The sequence below is a fragment of the Haematobia irritans genome, chromosome 3 (assembly GCF_050003625.1).
Source record: "Haematobia irritans isolate KBUSLIRL chromosome 3, ASM5000362v1, whole genome shotgun sequence".
Taxonomy (NCBI): Eukaryota; Metazoa; Arthropoda; class Insecta; order Diptera; family Muscidae; genus Haematobia; species Haematobia irritans.
Window position 1 is genome coordinate 151,827,283 of NC_134399.1, and position 25,504 is coordinate 151,852,786.

The 25,504-nt window shown below is 29.9% G+C and overlaps 1 protein-coding gene across 7 annotated transcripts in view; it reads left to right on the top strand.

Moving 5' to 3' along the window:
- Positions 1 to 25,504, top strand: part of sdk (sidekick cell adhesion molecule) — a 435,466-nt gene that overhangs the window by 387,862 nt on the left and 22,100 nt on the right. For all 7 annotated transcript variants that reach the window (XM_075302955.1, XM_075302954.1, XM_075302956.1 and 4 more), the window contains 3 exons: positions 6,830 to 6,949; positions 13,856 to 14,011; positions 19,961 to 20,389. In XM_075302955.1, coding sequence (XP_075159070.1) covers positions 6,830 to 6,949; positions 13,856 to 14,011; positions 19,961 to 20,389 — 705 coding nt within the window. The remainder of the gene's footprint in view (positions 1 to 6,829; positions 6,950 to 13,855; positions 14,012 to 19,960; positions 20,390 to 25,504) is intronic.

The following is a 25,504-nucleotide window of genomic DNA, read 5'->3' on the forward strand; positions in this document are numbered from 1 at the left end:
ATTAAATACGTATATAATTCAGTTTGACAAAATTTTCTATAGAAATAAAATTTTGACAAAATTTTCTATAGAAATAAAAATTTGACAAAATTTTCTATAGAAATAAAATGTTGACAAAATTTTCCATGGAAGTAAAATGTTGACAAAATTTTCTATAGCAATAAAATTTTGACAAAATTTTCTATAGAAATAAAATGTTGACAAAATTTTCTATAGAAATAAAATGTTGACAAAATGTTCTATAGAAATAAAATGTTGACAAAATTGTCTATAGAAATAAAATGTTGACAAAATTTTCTTCAGAAATAAATTTTTTACAAAATTTTCTATAGAAATAATATTTTGAGAAAATTTTCTATGGAAATAAAATGTTGACAAACATTGCTATAGAAATAAACTTTTTACAAAACTTTCTATAGAAATGAAATTTTGAAAAAACTTTCTATAGTAATAAAATTTGGCAATTTTTACATGGCTGTTAGAGGCCATATACTAACGAAAGGTACCAAATTTCAACCGCATCGGGTGACTTTTGCTCCTCCAAGAGGCTCCGGAGGTCAAATCTGGGGACCGGTTTATATGGGTACTATATATAATTATCGACCGATATGGACCAATTTTTGCATGGTTGTTAGAGACCACATACTAACACCACGTACTAAATTTCAATTGGATCGGATGAATTTTGCTCATCTAAGAGGCTCCAGAGTTCAAATCTGGGGATCGGTTTATATGGGAGCTATATATAATTATGGACCGATATGGACCAATTTTTGCATGCTTGTTAGATACCGTATACTAACATCAGGTACCCAATTTCAAACGGATCGGATGAATTTTGCCCCTCCAAGAGGCTCCGGAGGTCAAATCTGGGGATCGGTTTATATGGGAGCTATATATAATTATGGACCGATATGGACCAGTTTTTGCATGGTTGTTAGAGACCATATACTAACACCACGTACCAAATTTCAATCGGGTAGGATGAAGTTTGCTCCTCCAAGAGGCTCCGGAGGTCAAATCTGGGGATCGGTTTATATGGGAGCTATATATATTTATGGACCGATATGGACCAATTTTTGCATGGTTGTTAGAGACCGTATACTAACATCAGGTACCAAATTTCAACCGGATCGGATGAATTTTGCCCCTCCAAGAGGCTCCGGAGGTCAAATCTGGGGATCGGTTTATATGGGGGCTATATATAATTATGGACCGATATGTACCAATTTTTGCTTGGTTGTTAGAGACCGTATACTTAGACCACGTACCAAATTTCAACCGGATCGGATGAATTTTGCTGCTCCGGAAGGCTCCGCAAGCCAAATTTGGGGATCGGTTTATATGGGGGCTATACGTAAACGTGGGCCGATATGGCCCATTTTCAATACCATCCGACCTACATCAATAACAACTACTTGTGCCAAGTTTCAAGTCGATAGCTAGTTTCGTTCGGAAGTTAGCGTGATTTCCACAGACGGACGGACAGCCGGACAGACGGACATACGGACGGACGGACGGACATGCTTAGATCGACTCAGAATTTCACCACGACCCAGAATATATATACTTTATGGGGTCTTAGAGCAATATTTCGATGTGTTACAAACGGAATGACAAAGTTAATATACCCCCATCCTATGGTGGAGGGTATAAAAATATATTTATATGAAAATATATGCCGAAAATAAAAATTACAAACGATGCATGACATAAAAAAATAATATTTTAGAAAAATATTTGATAAAAAATTGCCGCTGGTGAGATTTGAACCTGCGTTTCTTATTTTTTCGTTCATACTAATAAAGAACATCTCGAGAAGCAATTAGAATGTTATTCCTTGGTGTCGTATTACGATCATATCATAAACATTTGAATTGACCTTTCGACGCTTTATGTTCAATGGCGTTAGTGGCTGAGTGTGTAAGGCGTTCTGTTATGGTGCCAGCAAACCCAGGTTCAACCCCTGGTCGGAGCGAAAAAGTTTTTCAAATTGTAAAAATTAGATAATAGGAAAATAATTGTGTAATAAAACATATTGATGAAAAAAAGTGAATTTTTTTTTTCGCTTTTTAAATTTCTTCATTCAAATTAACTTCCAGGGCACAACTTCTAAAGCAATGCAAAGGATCCAAAAAGGGAGTTCTTCCGTCCTATGACAAGCCCATGTAAAATTCATTGGAGATGATCCAAGTTTGCACCACTTCCGGATCACAGATTGGGGATCCAAACTACTTTTTTGGAAGCTCTTTTTTTGCTGGGTGGTTTAATGATTTCTTAATAATGGGTTTTGAATCAATTGATTCTAATAAGCGAAGCATTACGATGATTAATCCTCTTTCTCGAGACATTACCAGCATTCGAAGTCATTGGCTCAGACTTTGACTTGACATAATTTTTGATCCATCTGCAGTTAAAGCCTAAATCTAAATCATTTCCTGATTTGGAAACTCTGGTAAGATAGGGAAAATATTGACTAAACGTATTTCTAATGTCAGCTTAAAAAGATCGTTGTTATATACTGCCCTGCATCATTTTAAAATAGATAGTCGGCTTTTAAATTATTTTATTTATTTATTGAAGATTACCGAAAGGTCGACATTAACTTTGTGCATTTTTAGCCAATGCATAGAGTTTGTATTTGAGTGAGTATAAGATTAGATCAAAAGATGGACATCATTAAAGGGAATCAGGACGTGCAACCCGGTTCTAGCAAAAAAAAAATTGGAGTTTTTCTAAAGGCACAACATTAAAAAACAAAAATATCCTCCCACAGATGTTTTCAATTTTTTTCAATTCAAACACTGAATTCGGATCATACAAAACCCTAAAATATGAAACAAAAACCAAACATTAAAGAATACATTTTTCTTTAAATAAAATATTGGTCTCTTCCTTTTTTTCTATGAAATACAAATGGCATTAAATTGAAACGATTTAGATTCGTTGCTTTTATCCTGTGGCAAGACCATTGCAATTTTTCTATTAACAATGTCACGTGGTTTTGTCTTAGTATACTATTGTCATATCATATCTTCCATCTTTCCCACCCATTCTACTATGTGAGAAAACAAATAAGAGGAAATAATAGCAACATATTTTCTCTACCACCACATAACGAGCTGTATACAGCAACCAACATTTAAAACTTAAAAACATTGCGTTAGAAACCAACCAAATAGTAAACACCACAATAAAAGAAGAATATAGAAATTGGGATAGATTTCTGAAGAATAGTCACCGCGTTGCTTCGGGAAATATATTTTAAAGAGTCAAACAAATTTAATAAAACTATCTCGGGAGAATACAATGTATTTTGTACATGATGAAAAGAGTATAGCGCAATAATGAAAACAAATTTCAGGTTTAGATAGTAGTGCAAGAATGTAGTAGAAAACAAGTATATACGGCCGTCAGTTCGGCCAGACCGAATCTTATGTACCCTCCACCATGGATTGCGTAGAAACTTCTACCAAAGACTGTCATCCGATAGCAAGGTATCTTAAAACATTTTAACATCGCCTTCTAAATTGTAAGTTAGTCAATACGTGATATATATTAGACAAAAAAAAACAAAAATCAGATTAAATACGTATATAAATCAATTCTTGACCGGTATATATAGGGAAGTCTACAAATAATTACAATCCGATATGAACTTTTGCGCGGTAATTAGAGAGCCAGAATTGAAATATGGGGGTCGCTTTTTACGAAGCTATATGCACTAATGAACCGATATAGACCAGTTTTTGTTTGATTGGACATCGGTTTACCTGGGGGCTAGATATAACTATAGACCGATTTGGACCAAGTTTGGCATGGTTGTTAGCGGCCATGTACGAGCACAATTTACCAAATTTCAAACGAATCGGATTAATATTGCTCTTCCTAGAGGATCCGGAAGTCAAATCTGGGGATCGGTTGATATGGGGGCTATATATAATTATGGGCCTATATGGACTAATTTTTAGTTGCTAGAGACTATATACTTACACAACGTACCAAATTTCAACCGGATCGGATGAAATTTTCTCCTCCAAGAGGCTCCGGAGATCAAATCTGGGGATCAGACTATATAGGGACTCTATATAATTATAGACCGATATGGGTAAATTTTTGCATGATTGTTAGATACCATGTACTAACAACACGTGCCAAATTTCAACCGGATCGGATGTATTTTGCTCCTCCAAGAAGCTCCGGAGATCAAATCTGGGGATCGGTTTATATGGGGGCTATATAATTATGAACCGATATGAAATAATTTGTTCATAGTTGCTAAATACTATATACTTACATCACGTACCAAATTTCAACCGGATCGGATGAAATTTGCTCCTCCTAGAGGATCCGGAAGTCAAATCTGGGGATCGGTTGATATGGGGCTATATATAATTATGGACCAATATGGACTAATTTTTACATAGTTGCTAGAGACTATATACTTACACAACGTACCAAATTTCAACCGGATCGAACGAAATTTTCTCCTCCAAGAGGCTCCGGAAATCAAATCTGGGGATCAGACTATATGGGGACTCTACATAATTATAGACCGATATGGGTAAATTTTTGCATGGTTGTTAGATACCATATAGTAACACTACGTACCAAATTTAAACCGGATCGGATGAAATTTGCTCCTCTAAGAGGCTCCGGAGGTCAAATCTGGGGATCGGTGGCTATACGTAAACGTGGTCCGATATGGCCCATTTGCAAAACCATCCGACCTACATCAATAGCAACTACTTGTGCAAAGTCGATAGCTTGTTTCGTTCGAAAGTTAGCGTGATTTCCACAGACGGACGGACATCCGGACATACGGACGGACATAGCTAGATCGATTAGGGTTCAGATATAATCTCCCATATAACACAAATCGCACAACGACCACAAATCTCGCCAAAATGTATTTTTTGTAGGTCAATAATATTTTGGCCCCTCTCGATTATATTCTCTCGCAACGAGACATTTTTTTATATTTAAATGAATTGTTGATACCTGTAGTGAATACCAAGAATGTGAAAATTATCTTCACTTTTCCAGTTAAATATTGTTAATATTAAAAACGAATTTCGATTATTTTCTCATATTATGGTTTTTCAAAGTGAAATGTACGTCATTCTGTGTACAAGTCTACTGTCTTCGATGAACTTTTGTCCTGTTTGTGCATATGTTATAATTGAAATGGAATTGTTATGTATATTGGTGTCAGATGCATATTTCCATTTCCAACCAATTATCGCATACAGTTACTAACAAGCAGAAATGAGCTAAAGGATGTGTTGGCAGTAACTTGAACAGCGTTGGTCAAATGAAACGAAAGAGTTTGAGAAATCCGTATAAAAATGGTCACAAATGAATCGAATTTAAAACCAAAAATGGATTATATTTGGAGTTTTCGAATGGGCTACATACGTATTTATAAAAGAACATAAATTAATTAACGGTCATTTTCATGATGCTCCGTTAGGCTTTAACTGCCAGTTAACAGGAAGTAAATTGCAAATATTTTCTTTCCGGTTATCTTTAACTGAAAAAATCAGCAGTTGAGTTTATAACTGGCATATGGAATATATAGGCAAGGTAACAAATATATCCATAGTACGGTGTAAAAGCTCGATAGGTAATGTAGCACTAACTAAACTTCATGAAAATGGGGGTAATTGTCATTATAGCCCTTAACCCTTATATGCACAGGATCACCGATTCCTTCGAAAAAAATATATAATATCAAAATGGTAAAAAAAGAACATCTACAATCTGCATGCCAAATTTTTTTTCAAAAAAAAACATGTTTTGTTTTTTAAAAAAATAGTGCTTGTATCTTAGTGCGCATTAAGTGCGCATTAACTAGGTTTTTATTTACAAACAATTAAATAATTTTATTTAAGTAGAGAATAGAGATAGTTTTACGCACCAATCAATTTTTTTATCAACATTACTTTCAAATCTGGTCAATATTATTTAACTTCAAATTTGTAGTTTTTTTTTAATTTTTGGTCAAAATTTGATTTTCAAATTTGACTGCAGATTACTCAGAAGTACTTCAAATTTTTCGGAAAAAAACTTATTTTTAAATAAAGCGTTATGATATTTTAATTGCAACTTGATTTCATAGAATTAGGTCAAAATTTCAAGACGTAAGATTTTTTTCTGGTTGTATCTTAAAAGATACAGTGCGCATTAAAGAATTAAGTTTTATTGCCTTATCACAATGTTCAAAATGTTTAGATATATGTAAATATAGAGTTCTTTAATATTAACCCTTTAGCTACGGATGCCTACCTCAGCAGACATGACTTTTATGTATGTTGGATTATACTTTACTCTTATGAAACTTTGTTTTACAGCTTTGTTGATGTATGAAATAGTATTGCATAGAAAATACTTTTTCCATGGAAATTTTAGTTTTATCTACCCAGCTTCAATGGCCACTTATCAAAATTTTAATTTAATAAAGAATATTTTGAAGTTGTCTGTCTACCATGCTAAACTCAAAACACAATCAACTGCATCAACACTTCGGATCGTAGTATTTTAGTCTAAGCACTTTGTTGTAGTTTATTTCAAAAAAATAAGCGCTTTATTTAGCCTTTTTCATAATTGTTTTTTCGAGCCTTATTTTTCATTACATTTTCTCATCAAAAACACCCGCCATCCCTCACATTTTCAATTCAACATATCTCACAATTTGTTTTTGTTATTCACCGATTTAGTTTCAGTACTTTTGAAAGTCCCCCTTTTTAAATCCATTCAAATTGTTAATTTTTGTTTTATCTTTTCTCTTTTTTTTTTGTTCTCGCTGTCTATCCTGCCCGCCATGTAGCCTCTGCACCAATTATGGAGCTGCCACCACAAAATGTGACCGCTTTGGATGGTAAAGATGCGACTGTTTCATGCCGTGCTGTTGGTGCACCAAATCCGAATATCACTTGGATTTACAATGGTAAGTGTTGTCGTGAAAAGCCAGAGGAAAACTTTGCATAACCAAAAAAAAGAGTCGCTAAACCCCAGAGGAAGCTACGGGGAAACTTTTTTTTGTTGTTTTAATTTATAAGGATTTTTTCCTGTGATGGCATTTAAATGCAAAATAAGTAATATTATTTAGTTGTGGACTTAATGCATAATTTAAGAATATTTAGAGGGGAAATTTTTCTTCGACATTGTCCAGTGATATACATAGTTTGCAGGAATTTGTTTGGTAAGATTTTAAATAAATTAAATTAATGAGAAATGTAAATATGTTTGAGAAATTTTATGTTAGTTCGTCGGTTTCTAAGATACAGTCTGGCAATTGACCTTTGTTGTTTTCATAGAAATTCTGATGATTTTGATTGGACAGACAAAGTAATGGGCAAGATTTCCTTGGTAGTTTGTGCATTTGTATGTAACGCCAAGAAGGAAAAGTCTGAGACCCATAGTTTAGTATACCGATCATCTTAGAATTTAATTTTGAGTCGATTTAACGATGTCCGTCTGTCAGTCCATCTATCTGTTCATGTATTTTTGTGCGCAAAGTACAGGTCGCAGTTTAAGTCCAACCGTCCTCAAATTTGGCATAGGGTCGTTTTTTTGGAACAAAGACAATCGCTATTGATTTTGGAAAAAATCGGTTCAGATTTAGATATAGCTGTCATATATATTTATCCTCGATCTGGTCATAATTGGCGAGTTTATCAACCGATGTTCTTCAAATTCCGTACAGCCGAATATTTTATGAATGTCGAAAAACTTGCAAATTATCAGCCAAATCGGTTCAGATTTAGATATAGCTCCCATATATATCTTTCGTCCGATTTGGACTCATATGGCAACAGAAGCCAAAGTTTACTACCGATTTTCGTGAAATTTTGCACAGAGAGTAGAATTGACATTCTATCAATGCTTGGTAAATTTGATTGAAATCGGTTCAGATTTAGATTTAGCTCCCATATATATCTTTCGTCTAATTTGCACTTATATGATCTCAAAAGCGAGAGTTTTGTCGTGATTTCCTTCAAATTTTGCACGAGAAGTACGTTTAACGGTGTAGTTATGTGTGCCAAATTTGATTTAAATCGGTTCAGATTTAGATATAGCTCCCATATATATCTTTCGTCCGATTTGGACTTATATGGCCTCAAAAGCCAGAGTTTTGCCCTGACTTACTACAAATTTTGCACAAGGAGTACGTTTAATAGTATCGGTAACTGTGCCAAATTTGGTTGAAATCAGTTCAGATTTAGATATAGCTCCCATATATATCTTTCGCCCGATTTACACTATTAAGAGCTATATGGCCCAGTACATGATGTCTTTGCTTACAAACTGTAAGGTCCACGGTTCGATTCTTCGTCTGAACGAAAGGTAAAGTTTAACAAAATTATAAAATCGAATATTTGAGAAAGATATAAATAAGAAAAATGCAAAAATTCGAAAGGACAATGGTTGTTTGTCTAAAATTTCGTTTGGGAGGAACGAATTATGTTTTTCCGTGTAGTCGTAGGTTCTCAATTAGTTTAAATGAAGTTTTCTCTCCCTATGTTATGATTTTGATATTTCTATGTGGACATATTTAATTTGTCCTTAAATTATGATATTAGATTTAAGGATTTATATTTTTATGAATTTTCACTAAATGAATTTTTTGAATTATCAGTTCTGGTTATTTTTCCCTATTGTGTATTTTTATTGCCTTATATTTAACTGAATTGTTATCGAGTGAATTTTATTGTGAATTATCATTAAACGAAAATTAAAATCATAGGTTTGATGGATAGAATATCGCTTGAATTTTGTTCTGTTTTACTTCATATCCATCAAGGTGAGCATCCACTTGATCCCTTCTCTTCGTAATAAAATACATGATACCCATACTTATACCCTTTTTTTTAATTTGGTTTCTCATTTTGGGGCAAAAATTGGAAATCAATTTCCACTTATTATTTCTCGTCCGTGAGAGAACAAATAAGATTACAGCAAACACCATACAGTCCATTAGCTAGCTTCAAAGGGAGTTCCCATTCTCATTGCTACCAGTTGTCACAACCAGCAACCCCGCTGACGTCTGACTGGAAAGCTCCCCTCAATTGTGTTCACTATGAACCGTCATTTCGATGACATACAAGCAGTGAAGGAATACGATCGACTCAAACCATTAACGCCCAAAATGAAACTGCCGGCCAAAAATTGATTTTATGGATTTTTACACTTGTTTATCACATCTTTGTTTATAGATCATATGCAGTATAAAGCTTTCATACGTGTATTTAAAATTACAAAAATAACGGGTAGCCCATAGATGTTTGACTTTAATATAAAGTTCAAAAATAAACAAATATAAAATTCAATAAATATAATTTTTTACCCATAAAATCACCCCTTAAAAATGCCCCCAAATGTGAAAAAAACACGTCTAAAAATAAAGAATTATGTTTTTCCATGTAGTCGTAGGTCTAGTCGTGGACTAAATGAAGTTTTCTCTTCCTATGTTATGATTTTGATATTTCTGTGAACCGTCATTGCGATGACATACAAGCAGAGAAGGAATATGATCGACTCAAACCAGGAGAAAACCAAAATTATTGGAAGTTTTTTTTTTTAACCCATAAACGCCTAAAATGAAACTGCCGGACAAAAATTGATTTTATGGATTTTTACACTTGTTTATCACATGCGACCAAGTGTCTTTGTTTATAGATCAGATGCAGTATAAAGCTTTCATACGTGTATTTAAAATTACACAAATAACGGGTAGCCCATAGTTGTTTGACTTTAAACAGTTGGCCTCATATGGGGACGGAGGGCGGTAATGGGTTAAATACCCCCAAGAAAATTTGAAAATTTAGTATATAAAGTTGAAAAATAAACAAACATAAAATTCAATAAATATAAGTGTAATATATTTTTATACCCTTCGCCACTACTGTGGTACAGGGTATAATAAGTTTGTGCATTTGTATGTAACGCCAAGAAGGAGTAATCATAGATCAACCTTTTAGTATACGGATCGGCTTAGAATTAAATTCTGAGTCGATTTAGCGATGTCCGTCTGTCCATCTGTCTGTCTGTTGGTGTATTTTTGTGTGCAAAGTACAGCTCGCAGTTTTAGTCCGATTGTCCTAAAATTTGGTATAGGGTCCTGTTTCGGCTCAAAGACGATCCCTATTGATTTTAGAAAAAATCGGTTCAGATTTAGATATAGCTGCCATATATATTTTTCACCGATCTGGTCATAATTGGCGTGTATATCAACCGATCTTCCTCAAATTCCGTACATCCAAATATTTTATGAGTCTCGGAAAACTTGCAACTTGGTTCAGATTTAGATATAGCTGTCATATATATTTATCCTCGAACTGGTCATAATTGGCGAGTTTATCAACCGATGTTCTTCACATTCCGTACAGCCGAATATTTTATGAATGTCGAAAAACTTGCAAATTATCAGCCAAATCGGTTCAGATTTAGATATAGCTCCCATATATATCTTTAGATATAGCTCCCATATTTAGATATAGCTCCCATATATATATCAGCCAAATCGGTTCAGATTTAGATATAGCTCCCATATATAGCTTTCGCCCGATTTAGAATCATTTGCCCACAGAGGCCAATTTTTTGCTCCGATTTAGTTGAAATTTTGCATAGGGAGTAGAATTAGCATTGTAACTATGCGTGCCAAATTTGGTTGAAATCGGTTCAGATTTGGATATATCTCCCATATATATCGTTCGCCCGATTTACACTCATATGACCAATTTTTAACTCCGATTTAGTTGACATTTTGCACAGGGAGTAGAATTAGCATTGTAGCTATGCGTGCCAAACTTGGTTGACATCGGTTCAGATTTAGATATAGCTCCCATATATATGTTTTTCTGATTTCGACAAAAATGGTCCAAATACCAACATTTTCCTTGTTAAATCGCCACTTCTTAGTCGAAAAGTTGTAAAAATGACTCTAATTTTCCTAAACTTCTAATACATATTTATCGAGCGATAAATCATAAATAAAATTTTGCGAAGTTTCCTTAAAATTGCTTCAGATTTAAATGGTTCCCATATTTTTTTTACTAAAATTGTGTTCCACCCTAGTGCATTAGCCAACTTAAATTTTCAGTCTATAGATTTTGTAAAAGTCTATCAAATTCTGTCCAAATCGAGTGATATTTAAATGTATGTATTTGGGACAAACCTTTATATAAAGCACCCAACACATTTGACGGATGTGATATGGTATCGAAAATTTAGATCTAAAAAGTGGTGCAGGGTATAATATAGTCGTCCCCGACCGACTTTAGGCTTTCTTTACTTGTTTACCCATAAAATCACCCCTTAAAAATGCCCCCCAAATGTGAAAAAAACCCCGTCTAAAAATAACATTTCGCTCTTGAAATAGGTTTGAGGTAATCATATTCCTTATCTGCGTATAGTAGAGAAAGCCTTTATAATTAATGGATAATTTTAGCCCCCATTTCAATTCTATAATTTTAAAATATTTTCATAATTATTTCTAGGAAGTTTTTTATGAAATATGACAATTTCATCCTTTATGATCTATCTATTGGCATTAGAAAATATTTCGTCTTGGGAATGTTTTTTGGCTGATGTCAGAGTTTAAAATAAAATACTTTCTTAGCTTTATATATAGCGCCTTAGAACCCTAGCCTTAGGCTGTTTCAAAATTGTTTATATACCAAAAATTTATGCTATATCAAAGGAAATTTTCCTTTAATCCGGATCCCGGGAAAATTCGAAACTATCCCACTTTTCCGGTAATGGATAAAGTCCGGGAAATTGTTCTAGTCACCAGTTATAAGAACTACACACAAAAGTGAACACACCATGAAAGAAAATGTAGGTTTATATTAGAAAATTTACAGATAAGTTAATAATTTTTGTCAAATTAAAGTAAGCAAAAAAAAAGAAAAATAAGAAAAAATTTCTCACATTTGGCAAAATTTAACTAAAATCAACTAATTTTCATGAACTAAAATAATGTTAAATCGGCTATAACAAATTTCGTTGTCTTTTTTCTGGGGATATAGATATAAACGATACCCTTGTATTTTGCAATAATATTAATTGTTATAATTGTATTTTGCAATAATATTAATTCATTTAATATTAAACTTGGTCCCACACCAATCATTAGTACCACCTCTATCTCTGGTTCGGACACATTTGACGACGTTTTTCTTTGATATATATTTGCTCTTTATACAAAAAAAGAACTCATAACCTTATGAAAACAAGCATGAAATATATGTAAATTAATGAAATATTTGTATTAATTACATTTAACTATATATAAATGTTTTACAATACTAATCATCAATGTTTTTTTTTTTTTCTTTTTTATTTCTTTTTTCCCCTAACAAATTGCTACGATATAAAAACAAAAATGTCTGCAATATATTTGATCACTAACCTGAAATTAAAAAAAAAAACCTCTGTGTGAAAAATTCAACAAACGGATGTTGATGAATTATTCTAAACACAAAATAATAATAACAACAACCGTTCAACCAACCTACCAACCATCTACCTTCACCTATCAAATACGAAAATCACCAAACCCAAATGCTAAACAAACAAAATAATACCCAATGTCCCTCTGCAAAACCCCAAATTGCCTTTTTTAATGGACACTTTTGGCGCCATTTGCACTATTGCCTCACCAAATATGCATTTCGTTTTTTTTTTTCCTTTGCTTTTTTCCGTATCCGGTATTTGGTGTTTCGACACGTATGGGAATAAATCCATTGGGTCACTCATTCACTCACACCATTTTGGCATTTATATTTTGCTATGTGACACTGAAACTTTATGGCTCAAATGACCAAAACTAAATGGTGTTAAATGTGGCATAAACAATATAATAATTGCGCAAAATGCAACACAACACTCGGCGGTATTGTGCAATGAATATTTTAAACAATTTGAAATTGTGGCAACAACATCATAATTTAATGCCCACCAATGGGGACGACAATGTGGCGTCATAATGTGCCATATTTGGCGGGTGACAAATAATAAAAACACCTTCTATATAAATTGGCGGCGTTGGTGGCATTGATGCGGTATACCACGAATATGCATCGATATTTGCCATACATTGAAAATGGTGCAACGGTGACCATTTTCCAAAACAAAAACAAAACAAAAAAACTGCTAACAACAAACCAACCAACCTATGGCTGGCTGCCTTGTCTCATAAAACAACGCAAAAACCAACGAACCGGAAATACATGGTTTTGGTTAACAATATCCTTCCGCCTCCGGTTGCATTGCCAAAATATACTAAAAACACCAAACAATGGGCAAAACCAACGAAAAACGCACTCTTGACACCATCATCCATGCTCGACATCATTTACACTGTGTGATGACCATGATATTCTGCTGACACCAAATCGATGACAACATTTTGCTTGGTCTATTTCGCCTTCCGATATACTTGTTTGCATTTGTCTCTGTGTGTGTATGTGTATGTGGGTGTCCGTATGTGTGTATGGATATTTAAACCATGGACAACAACATTGTCATCATTAACAATACCATTATGATGGGGTTGATTACAAAAACAAAAATCGCTTCGACAACCCCATTAAAACGCTATTTGAAAATATGAACACGGGGCATTTTTGGTGGCTCATGTTGGCCATGGAATTTATGGAAATTTTGTACTGCATTATAAATTCAATGGGACTTGCAACATCCTCGATGTGGCTATTTTCCATTCTTAATTTCTTCCCATACATTGTCCAATTATGAACATGTCATGTCATCATCCATGATCCAAAACCAATATTTACTCCTGTCCATATGTATGCTTGTTGCCGCTGACTGTTGATGACAATGAAAACAGAAACCCAGCTTGTTGAGATTTCAAGTCGTATCCAAATTTTGGAATCTGGCGATTTATTAATTTCTAATGTTCGTGAATCTGATGCTGGCCTCTATACATGTGTTCGATCCAATGAAGCTGGCACAGTAAATGGTGAAGCTTATTTAGGTGTTTTAGGTAAGTACATTTGAATAATTATTTTAATCTCCAATCTAATTAACAATCACAATTACTAATATACAATTACATAACTGCTTAAATCGACGTTAGGATTTAGCGAATAAATTGCTCGGTCCCATGGTAGTCGTTGAATTATGTTGCTTTAGTGTATACATGCATAACCCACAAAAAATTATGTTAATATACTAGCATACCGTTTGTGGATAGTTGATTTGAAGCAAATTTTTTTAAAAAACTAACATAAAGCTAAACAACTCAAAAAATATGAAAATGTGTTAGGAAGAAATAAAAATCAAAAAAGGTTTTGGAAAAAAATAAAAAAATAAGAATCTTTTTGAAAATTAGGAAAAGTAAACTTTTTGATTTCAGAATAAAGAAACACAATTATTTGACTTGATTTTTTTGTAAAATGTCAGCATAAAGAGAGCTATATCACACTTCTTTTTTGACTTAGTTTAAAAAATTTCAGACCCCGATTTTCGACTTCCAGACATTTGTGGAAAAATTCTAAAACTTTTCCATAGAAGGTTACACCCAGAGAAGGATTATGATCACCTCAAACATGTTTTAAGAGCAAAATGTTATTTTTGGATGGTTACCATGTAACATGGTTTTCGCAACCATGTTATTTTCTCGGAAATCATGTATCTGATTTCGGCAAGCAGGTTATATTTGACGAGAAAATAACATTTTAGTGACAAACATGTTACATGGTCACCATACAAAAATAACATTTTGCTCTGGAAACATGTTTGAGGTGATCATATTCCTTCACTGCGTGTAGGTTAGGTGGCAGCCCAATGTATCAGGCTGGACTATTCAGTCCATTGTGATACCACAGTGGTGAACTTGTCTCTTATCACTGAGTGCTGCCCGATTCCATTTTAAGCTCAATGACAAGGGACCTCCTTTTTATAGCCGAGCCCGAACGGCGTTCCATATTGCAGTGAAACCACTTAGAGAAGCTTTGAAACACTCAGAAATGTCACCACCATTACTGAGTTGGGATAGAAACAAAGTTCTGTAGAAATCAAATAGTGAAATTTTCTATAGAAATAAATCTTTGAGAATATTTTCTATAGAAATCGAAACTTTTGCCAAAATTTTCTATAGAAATCGAAATTTTTGTCAAAATTTTCTATAAAAATAAAATTTTGAAAAAATTATGTATAGAAATAATTTTTTTGCAAAAACTTTCCATAGAAATAAAATGTTTGGAAAATTTTTCTGTAGAAAATACATTTTGGAAAAATTTTCTATAGAAATAAAATTTTACTACAATTTTGTAAAACTTTCTATAGAAATAATATTTTGAAAAAAATTATGTATAGATATAAATTTTTTGCAAAAACTTTCTATAGAAATAAAATGTTGGAAAAATTTTCTGTAGAAATTACATTTTGGAAACATTTTCTATAGAAATAAAATTGTAGTAAAATTTTATTTATATAGAAATACAATTTTAGTAAAACTTTTTATAGAAATAAAATTATTATTTATTTAATACAAGATTTACAATCACAATAAATGTTGAAAATAAATATAAAAAAATAGGTGCTAACAACAAAGGTTTTTGACCTATAGAAATAAAATTTTGAAGACATTTTCTATAGAAAAAAATTAGAAAAATGTTCTATAGAAATAAAATTTTGCAATATATTTCTTCAGAAAAAAATGGTTATTGTTTTGATTTCAGCTTAGAACCATACGTTGACTAAACTACAAGAGTAACTTAACGAATAATGGAAACATTTGTTTGTCAAAGTTATTTGGGCATTTTTTTGCAAAAATTTTCTATAGAAACAAAACTTTGCAAAATTTTTCTATAGAAATAACTTTTTTCCCAAAATTTTCTATTGATATACAATTTTCAAAAATTTCTAATGGGTACACCTCTTTAGACTGAAAGATACAATTTTGCAAAATTTTTCTATAGAAATAACTTTTTCCAAAAATTTTCTAAAGAAATAAAATTATCAAAAATTTTTGTATTGAAATAAAAGTTCGCGAAAGTTTTCTATAGAAATAAGTTTTTCCAAAAATTTTCTAAAAAAATAAAATTATCCAAAAATTTTCTATAGAAATAAAATTTTTCAAAAATTGTCTATAGAAATAAAATTTTGCAAAAAAGTTCTTAGAAACAAAATTTACAAAAATTTTCTATAGAAAGAAAATTAATTAAAAATGTCTATACAAACAAAATTTTGACGAATTTTCTTTCATTCTAACTACAAAAATTTGATCAAAAACTTTAAAATAAGATTTTTAATTTTGTGGATTTGTAATAAAACAGAAAAGAAGATCCTATTGAACGAAAATTTGGGTAAAATATCCTATAAAATGAAAATTTTGACAATATTTTCTGTAGCAATAAAATTTTGCAAAAATTTTCTATAGCAATAAATTTTTCCAAAAATTTTCTATGGAAATAAAATTTTCCAAAAGTTTTCTATAGAAACAAAATTTGCAAAAATTTTCTGTAGAAATAAAATATTGCAAAAAAATTTTATAGATATAAAGTTTTGCAAAAATTTTCTATAGAAATAAATTTTTGCAAATATTTTCTATATAAATAAAATTTTGTAAACGTTTTTATAGACACCCATATACTTTATTTAAAATTTCCCATCAAAGCAAAATATTTGGTTTTCGTTCATTCTAATTAAGGGAAAATTGCATTCAACTGGAAAAAATGCTCTGTAGTCATAACGACTTTATTCCAATTAGCAAAACTGTAAGTGGCTAGTTGAGCCATTGCCAAAATGTGACAATTTTAATCATAGTTTTTCTACTATAGTTGGTTATTACAAGTTCTTCAGTGATTTTCGGCGGTTAATAGCCATGGCGTGATGATTTCATAGATTTTAGAACCCTATGTTAATTGGATTTCATCCAGATTATTATGGCAAATATGTCGTACTCTATAGCTATATTTTCCCACTCTCTCTCTCTCTATAATGTCATATAGGTTTCAGAATAGCATTATGATTACACTCTGTGGCAAACAAAAAAAGCTAATTAGGATTGTGCCCATAAAAATGCAGATATGCGGAGAGTAGCCAAATCCATATGCAAAATAAAATTGGCATAATTCCAGGCAAACAAAATAGATTACCATGTATGGTGTTAAAAACGAGTTAAACTATCTAAATGAAATATCATCATTGACCAAGAAAAAACTTTAGAGGCTAAATGATGTTGCCTATAAAGTATAATTATTTTAGGGTATTTGTATTAAAGTTTATAATTATTTGAGACTTTATATGATTGTTATTAGAGCTAAATAAATATGAAAAAACATTGTTTGTATTGAAACAATAGCGAAAATGAGATTGTGAACTTTGTTGTTGGGGTAGCATGATTAAAAAGTTATAGCATAGTTTTGTTAAAGTTTTCTGGAGATTTCTATTTCTTGTAGTGTATACATTTTGCAATTTTTGTTAATAAGGAGAAATAAGTTATGATTTCATAGTTCAATATAGTTGAAATGGTGGAACGTATACTCAACACTGAATAAAATGACTCATACGATATGTGGGCCATTTTGTACATTTAAATTACTTATACGACCCAATGCAAAGAGACAAATATTTGTTATTTTACAAAAGTTCTAAAAAACTGTATATGTTTTCCATGGAGATCTTACATTATGCTCCTTAACTATTTTATTTTTTATTACAATCTTTATGATATATTTGTTAATTTTTGTATATACCACCATGGTAGTTCAATAAGTACATGGTCTACAAAAAAAAACATATATCGATGCTACATCTTTTTCAACCCGTAAAAAAATCAACTCGTAAAAAACGCGTGATCTTGAAATTATCGTAATCGGTCCGGCAATACGAGATCATGAATTTTTATCATACATAATAGTTGTTTTCGGAGTACCAGCTAGCACACTCGATAAAAACCAAATCTAATAGCCCGGTGGAAATGTTTACTGTAACCGTTTACAGGAAATTATTCAAAGATACACTAAACAAACATAACCAAAATTTTTCCTATTAAAATTTTAATTGAATTTTGAAAAAAAATCAATTAAAATTGTATCAATTCATTTTTTACTTTCTTAATTGATATTATCTTATGTGATTGAAGAAATGTTAATAAAAAATTTATTTAATCAATTACTTTCGTGATTGAAGACAAGAAATATTTTTGCTATGTAGGTGCAAACTCGGCGCCAACCAAGGGACTTTACATTCAACTAAAGGCATGTACTTCATTTCTAGTTAAATTCGATCCAAAGATCTTGACCTTCCCTTAAGGATTTTGATAGTGATTCCGAGCCAAAGATTCGGCTTCTTTAAAATAAAGGCATTTTTTAGAGGCCTGCGTAGCTTTATATTTACGATAAATAAAATTAAAATTAGGATACAGATCATTTAAAATTAGGATACAGACATTTATCGAATTTTCATTCTCTATTCGCGTACAGTAGTCGCGTACAGTTTAAGAATCAAAATTATAATGGGTACTTTACAGTAATAAATGTTTTCTTAATTCCACTAAAAAAGGACTTTAAACCAAAGATGCTAAATCCTCAAATACGCTCTATTTTGAGCGTATTTGTCTTAAACCTAGGTTAGGTCTTAAACCTAAAAATTCAAAATTTCAGTAAATCCAAGGACGATTTCTTTAAATCAAAAAAGTGTTTCCTCATTTTAAGGAAATGTTGTCTTATGTGCTTTACAGACAATCAGTTATTCCGGACGACAGTGCTCGTGTCGAACATATCCCATATATTGTGCACATTATAAGTTAAGTCCGAAGGCATAATCGATACTGCTGCATGTTTATGGGATCGATAACATATTTACCGATTATTTAGTCATCGCCGACAAGTCGTATCGATCCGACACACTGTAAGATTCTTTACAAACACCGACATTCCGTCCGGAATAACTGATAGTCTGTAAAGCGCATTAGTTCAAAGATATATGACTATGTAGCTTTATATTTAAGATAAATAAAATTAAAATACAGATTTCATTTATCGAATTTTCATTCTCTTTTCGCGGTATTAATAAAGCTATTCACGTACAAACAAATCCAAATTATAATGGGTACTTCAAAGTAAAAATTCTTAATTAAAAAAAAAACTTTAAACCAAAGATGCTAAACCCTCAAAATATATGGTAAGCCTTAGCCTATATTTGGAGCGTATTTACCTTAAATCTAAAGATTCAATATTTCAGTTAAATTAAGGGCGATTTCTTTCAATCAAAAATGAGTTTCTTTACATTAAGGAAATTTTGTTTTAGTTCAAAGATATAGAACTTTAATGAAGGGACACAAAATTTCCAAAATTTGTGTCCTAAATTAAAAAAAAAAAATTATAAACATTATTTAATTAAAATTTCATAATATTAAAGAAATTCGTCCTTAATATTGTGTAAATTGCGCATCCTAAAATTTCGTTTGCGTAATCTTTAATATCACGTAAATAGTTTTTTCAGTGAATGCAAAGAAATTAACCTGTTTTAAGTTAATTAAGTTTTCATGAATTTATACTTATCAAAAATCTCAAAAATATGTTCTGTTCCTAGCTGCATTTGAGTTCATTTCTGAATACATAAACTATAATGCAAATGTACTGCAAATGTTCAATTTCCTAACACTTTCAACTAACATCAACTACATACTCATTTATACTAAAATCGTTTTAACTAACAAATCATAGGAAAATATTTCCATAGAGTTTTCATTGTTTTTCAGAAATCCCTAATATATCATATATCATGTCATCGAATCAGAAAAAAAAATACTCAACATAGACCAAAGAATGTGAAACATTTTTTGTGGGGTTATAATACTTTCTCGTGCCCTCCATATATCCTTTTTCTATTTTTTTCAGCAATAGTGGCATTTATAACTTGTTATCTATGAGATTTTCATTTCTTTTTGTCCTCTTTTTTCGTTTCTTTCTCTCATTTCTAGTTCGCACACAAATCATTCAGCCACCAGTTGACACGACTGTTCTATTGGGCCTTACCGCATCGTTGCAGTGTAAAGTCTCTAGTGATCCAACTGTGCCCTACAATATCGATTGGTATCGTGAAGGTCATCCAACGGCCATTAGTAATTCACAGCGTATTGGTGTACAATCCGATGGTACATTAGAGATACAAGCGGTACGAGCATCTGATGTTGGCACCTATGCCTGTGTTGTAACCTCACCTGGTGGCAATGAGACGCGTTCGGCACATCTAAGTGTCATTGAACTACCATTTCCACCATCGAACGTCAAGGCAACACGTTTGGATGGAGCCCACCAGCGGGCCATTAACGTATCCTGGACACCAGGTTTCGATGGCAATAGTCCAATATCGAAGTTTATTATACAGAGGCGTGAAGTATCTGAATTAGGTAAGTTACATTTTTTATGGGTTTCTTTTTTTTGTCTGCTAGCTTATATGTGGATTTTGTTTTTTGGGATTCGCATGAGTGTTTGTGTAAATTGTTGTTGGTTTCTTTTATCTCTTATTATGGTTTGTTAAAGGATATATCTATTTTTTATTGTTTTTTCCGTTGTTTTTTGGGAGTGTCCTTCGTTGTTTTATGGTATTATTTTAATGTTTTGCACGGAATGCAAACATAAACGATTTTTTATCGCCATTACAATGAAAATATTCATACGAGGCTTTGTTTTTCAAATCGCAAACATTATTGGATGGTATGTAAAGCCAAATGTATAACGAGAAATAATGCTTATCTATGTTATTTAAAACATCCACATGAAATGTAGGTGAAGTAATCTTCATTGCCTTTGGCTATCAAAGTTTTGAAAAACGTGAACAATGTTTTACATATCGACCATCCTCGATTACACATGTACGAAGTTTAAAAAAATAAAAAAAGAAAACATAAAAAATTAACTGACATTTAAATGTTTGTCTTACCACACAATATGACTGACCAAACTAGCACAGTATAGGAAAGCTAGAAATTTGACAAAATTTTCTTTCTATGCTTAATTTTGTCAAATATTTTTCAAATTATTCTTTCTATAAGATTTCCCAAATTCTTGTTCTATAGAACATTGTGTCCAAAAATTTATTTCTGGAGAATTATGTCCACAATTTTATTTCTATAGAAAATTTTGTCAAAATTTTATGTCTATAAAAAATGTTGTCAATATTGTATTTCTATAAAAAATTTTGCCAAAATTCTATTTCTATAAAAATTTGTAAATATTTTATTTCTGTAAAAAAGTTTTATTTCTATAGAAAATTTTATCAAAATTTTATTTCTATAGAAAATTTTGTCAAAATTTTATTTCTCTAGAAAATTTTGTCAAAATTTTATTTCTATAGAAAATTTTGTCAAAATTTTATTTCTATAGAAAAATTTTTCAAAATTTTATTTCTATAGAAAAGTTTGTCAAAATTTTGTTTTTATAGAAAATTTTGCCCAAATTTTTATTTCCATAGAATAATTTGTCCAAATTTTTATTTCTATAGAAAATTTTGTCAAAATTTTATTTCTTTGGAAAATTTTGTTAATTTCTATCGAAAATTTTGTCAAAATTTAATTTCTATCGAAAATTTTGTGAAAATTTTATTTTTATAGAAATTTATTTTTTTTTACATTTTATTTCTATAGAAAATTTTCTCCAAATTTTTATTTCTATAGAAATTTTGTCCAAATTTTTAGTTCTATAGAAAATTTTGCCAACATTTTATTTCTATAGAAAATGTTGTCCAAATTTTTAGTTCTATAGAAAATTTTATTTCTATAGAAAATTTTGTCAAAATTTTATTTCTATAGAAAATTTTGTTAAAATTTTATTTCTATAGAAAATTTAGTTAAAATTTTATTTCTATAGAAAAGTTTGTCAAAATCTTATTTGTAAGAAAATTTTGTCAAAATTGTATTTCTATAGAAAATTTTGTCAAAATTTTATTTCTATAGAAAATTTTGTAAAAATTTTATTTCTATAGAAAATTTTGTAAAATTTTATTTCTATAGAAAATTTTGTAAAATTTTATTTCTTTGGAAAATTTTGTCAAAATTTAATTTCTATCGAAAATTTTGTCAAAATTTTATTTTTATAGAAATGTATTTTTTTTTAATTTTATTTCTATAGAAAATTTTGTCCAAATTTTTATTTCTATAGAAATTTTGTCCAAATTTTTAGTTCTATAGAAAATTTTGCCAACATTTTATTTCTATAGAAAGTGTTGTCCAAATTTTTAGTTCTATAGAAAATTTTATTTCTATAGAAAATTTTGTCAAAATTTTATTTCTATAGAAAATTTTGTTAAAATTTTATTTCTATAGAAAATTTAGTTAAAATTTTATTTCTATAGAAAATTTAGTTAAAATTTTATTTCTATAGAAAAGTTTGTCAAAATCTTATTTGTAAGAAAATTTTGTCAAAATTGTATTTCTATAGAAAATTTTGTAAAATTTTATTTCTTTGGAAAATTTTGTCAAAATTTAATTTCTATCGAAAATTTTGTCAAAATTTTATTTTTAGAGAAATTTATTTTTTTTTAATTTTATTTCTATAGAAAATTTTGTCCAAATTTTTATTTCTATAGAAATTTTGTCCAAATTTTTAGTTCTATAGAAAATTTTGCCAAAATTTTATTTCTATAGAAAATGTTGTCCAAATTTTTAGTTCTATAGAAAATTTTACCAAAATTTTATTTCTATGGAAAATTTTGTCAAAATTTTATTTCTATAGAAAATTTTGTTAATATTTTATTTCTATAGAAAATTTAGTTAAAATTTTATTTCTATGGAAAAGTTTGTCAAAATCTTATTTCTAAGAAAATTTTTTCAAAATTGTATTTCTATTGGCAATTTTGTCAAAATTTTATTTCTATAGAAAATTTTGTAAAAATTTTACTTCTATAGAAAATTTTGTAAAAATGTTATTTCTATAGAAATTTTTGTAAAAAGTTTAATTCTATTTTTTTTTCAAAATTTTATGTCTATAAAAAATTTTGTCAACGTTTTATTTTTATAGAAATTTTTTTTCAACATTTTATTTCTGTAGAAAATTTTGTCAAAATTTTATTTCTATAGAAAATTTTGTCAAAATTTTATTTCTATAGAAAATTTTGTCAAAATTTTATTTCTATAGAAAATTTTGTCAAAATTTTATTTCTATAGAAGATTTTGTCAAAATTTTATTTCTTTGTAAAATGTTGTCCAAATTTTTATTTCTATAGAACATTTTGTCCAAATTTTTATTTCTATAGAAAATTTTGTCCAAATTTTTATTTCCGTAGAAAATGTTGCCAAAATTTTGTTTTTAGAGAAAATTTTGTCCAAATTGTTATTTCTATAGAAAATTTTTTCAAAATTTTATTTCTATGGAAAATTTTGACCAATTTTTTATTTCTATAGAAAATTTTGTCAAAATTTTGTTTTTATAGAAAAGTTTGTCAAAATTTCATTTCTATAGAAAAGTTTGTTAAAATTTTATTTCTATAGAAAAGTTTGTCAAAATTTTATTCCTACAGAAAATTTTGTCAAAATTTAATTCTATAGAAAATTTTGCCAAAATTTTATTTCTATAGAAAAATTTTTCAAAATTTTATTTCTATAGAAAATTTTGTCAACATTTTATTTCTGTAGAAAATTTTGTCAAAATTTTATTTCTATAGAAAATTTTGTCAAAATTTTATTTCTATAGAAAAATTTGTCAAAATTTTATTTCTATAGAAAATTTTGTCAAATTTCAAATTTTTATTTCTATAGAAAATTTTGTCAAAATTTTATTTCTATAGAAAATTTTGTCAAATTTCAAATTTTTATTTCTTTAGAAAATTTTGTCCAAATTTTTATTTCTTTAGAAAATTTTGTCCAAAATTTTATTTCTATAGAAAATTTTGTCAATATTTTACTACTATAAAAGATTTTATCAATTTTTTTTCTATATAAGATTTTATCAAAATTTTATTTATATAGAAAATTTTGTTAATATTTTATTTCTATAGAAGATTTTATCAACATTTTATTTCTATAGAAAATGTTGTCAATATTTTATTTCTATAGAAATTTTTTTCATTCTATGGGAAATTTTTAAAATTAGAATCTTTTTTGTGTTTCAAAATGTTTCTTTCTCAAACAAAGAGTAAGCAATATCATAGCTACCATATTGTTTTATCCAAAAGATGTAAGCTGTGTTAAGCATGCAATTTATGAATATTTTCACGGTAAATGACAAAGTTTATTCAAAAAAAAGTATTTTTCTCTCAGCAAAAAAACAAGAAAAACTTTTTAAAGTTTGTAATCTAGAGACAATAAGCAAAAAGATATATATTTTTATTATTAGGGTTTAAAACAAAAGATGTGAGCAATGTTCGACCGAATAATACTACTCGTCTTGTATCATTCACGCGAAAGGAAAAAACAAAAGGAATAGACGATGTATTAGTTAAGACGACCTGTAGGCATAAGCGTAGGAAGGCCTCTGGGGAGGGGGCTTAGACCCCCCCAGAAAAATTTTAGCCCCCCCCAGAATTTGAAACTCTATTTATGATTTTCCATTTTTCAATAAATGTCAATAGTTTTTTTTTTAATTTTTATAACAATTAAACAAGTATATACAATCGCACAAAGTTCCGCTAAAGACTTTCATGAACAATCGAATTACTTGGGTTGTGGTAGCATTCTTTCATAAATTAATATCTTAATAATGCTGCGAAAAAGCGTCGCCAAAAAAGCAGTGAAAATGTTCTTTTTGGGTCTAGAAGTGGTGCAAAATTGGCGGAGAAGCAATGAATGTAATATGAGCTTGTCATAGGACAAATGTCCACCGTTTCAACAGCCGTTGAATTTGCATCACTTCTTAAGGTGAGATCCGAATTCAGTGTTTTGAATGTGAATTAAAAAATTTTGTGATATTTTCGCAAATAAATAATTTTTATATTTTTTTATGATTTTTAACGCATTCTGACGCTTGTTTGAAACGTTTTTCCTCGAAAAATTTCCAAAATTATCAATTTTTCTATAATGGATTTAGCAGTTTTGTGTCAAATTTGAATAATTTGTACCAATTTGTTTATTCTTACTCTTTTTTTTAAACTATTTGAAAAAAAAGAAACAAAAAATTACACATTAAAATATGAAAAAAAATGAAGTAAAAAAACTTCCTGTGTAGTTAAAATAATTGAGGACATTTTTGGAAGTACTTTTAAAGTTGTGCCTTTAGAACAACTCACAATTTTTTTGCTGGGAAAAGTGTGGTTGCTTTAGTTTAGTTGCTTTATTATAAATTAATTGTCGAGTTATTTTGATGTCTAATTTTTTATTCACTTTTATGAAATAAAACATTATTTGAACCTATAAGTTCATCTATAAATTTTTGCCAAGGGGGGCTATAGCCCCCCCTAGGAAAATGGTCTAGCTACGCTAATGCCTGTAGGTAGCTAAAGCAAATGACTTCTTTTTATTATAAGCAAAACAGTAGTTACTTCCACATATAGAAGTAGTTATGGCTATACTTTTTTTTATAATTCATGGCAA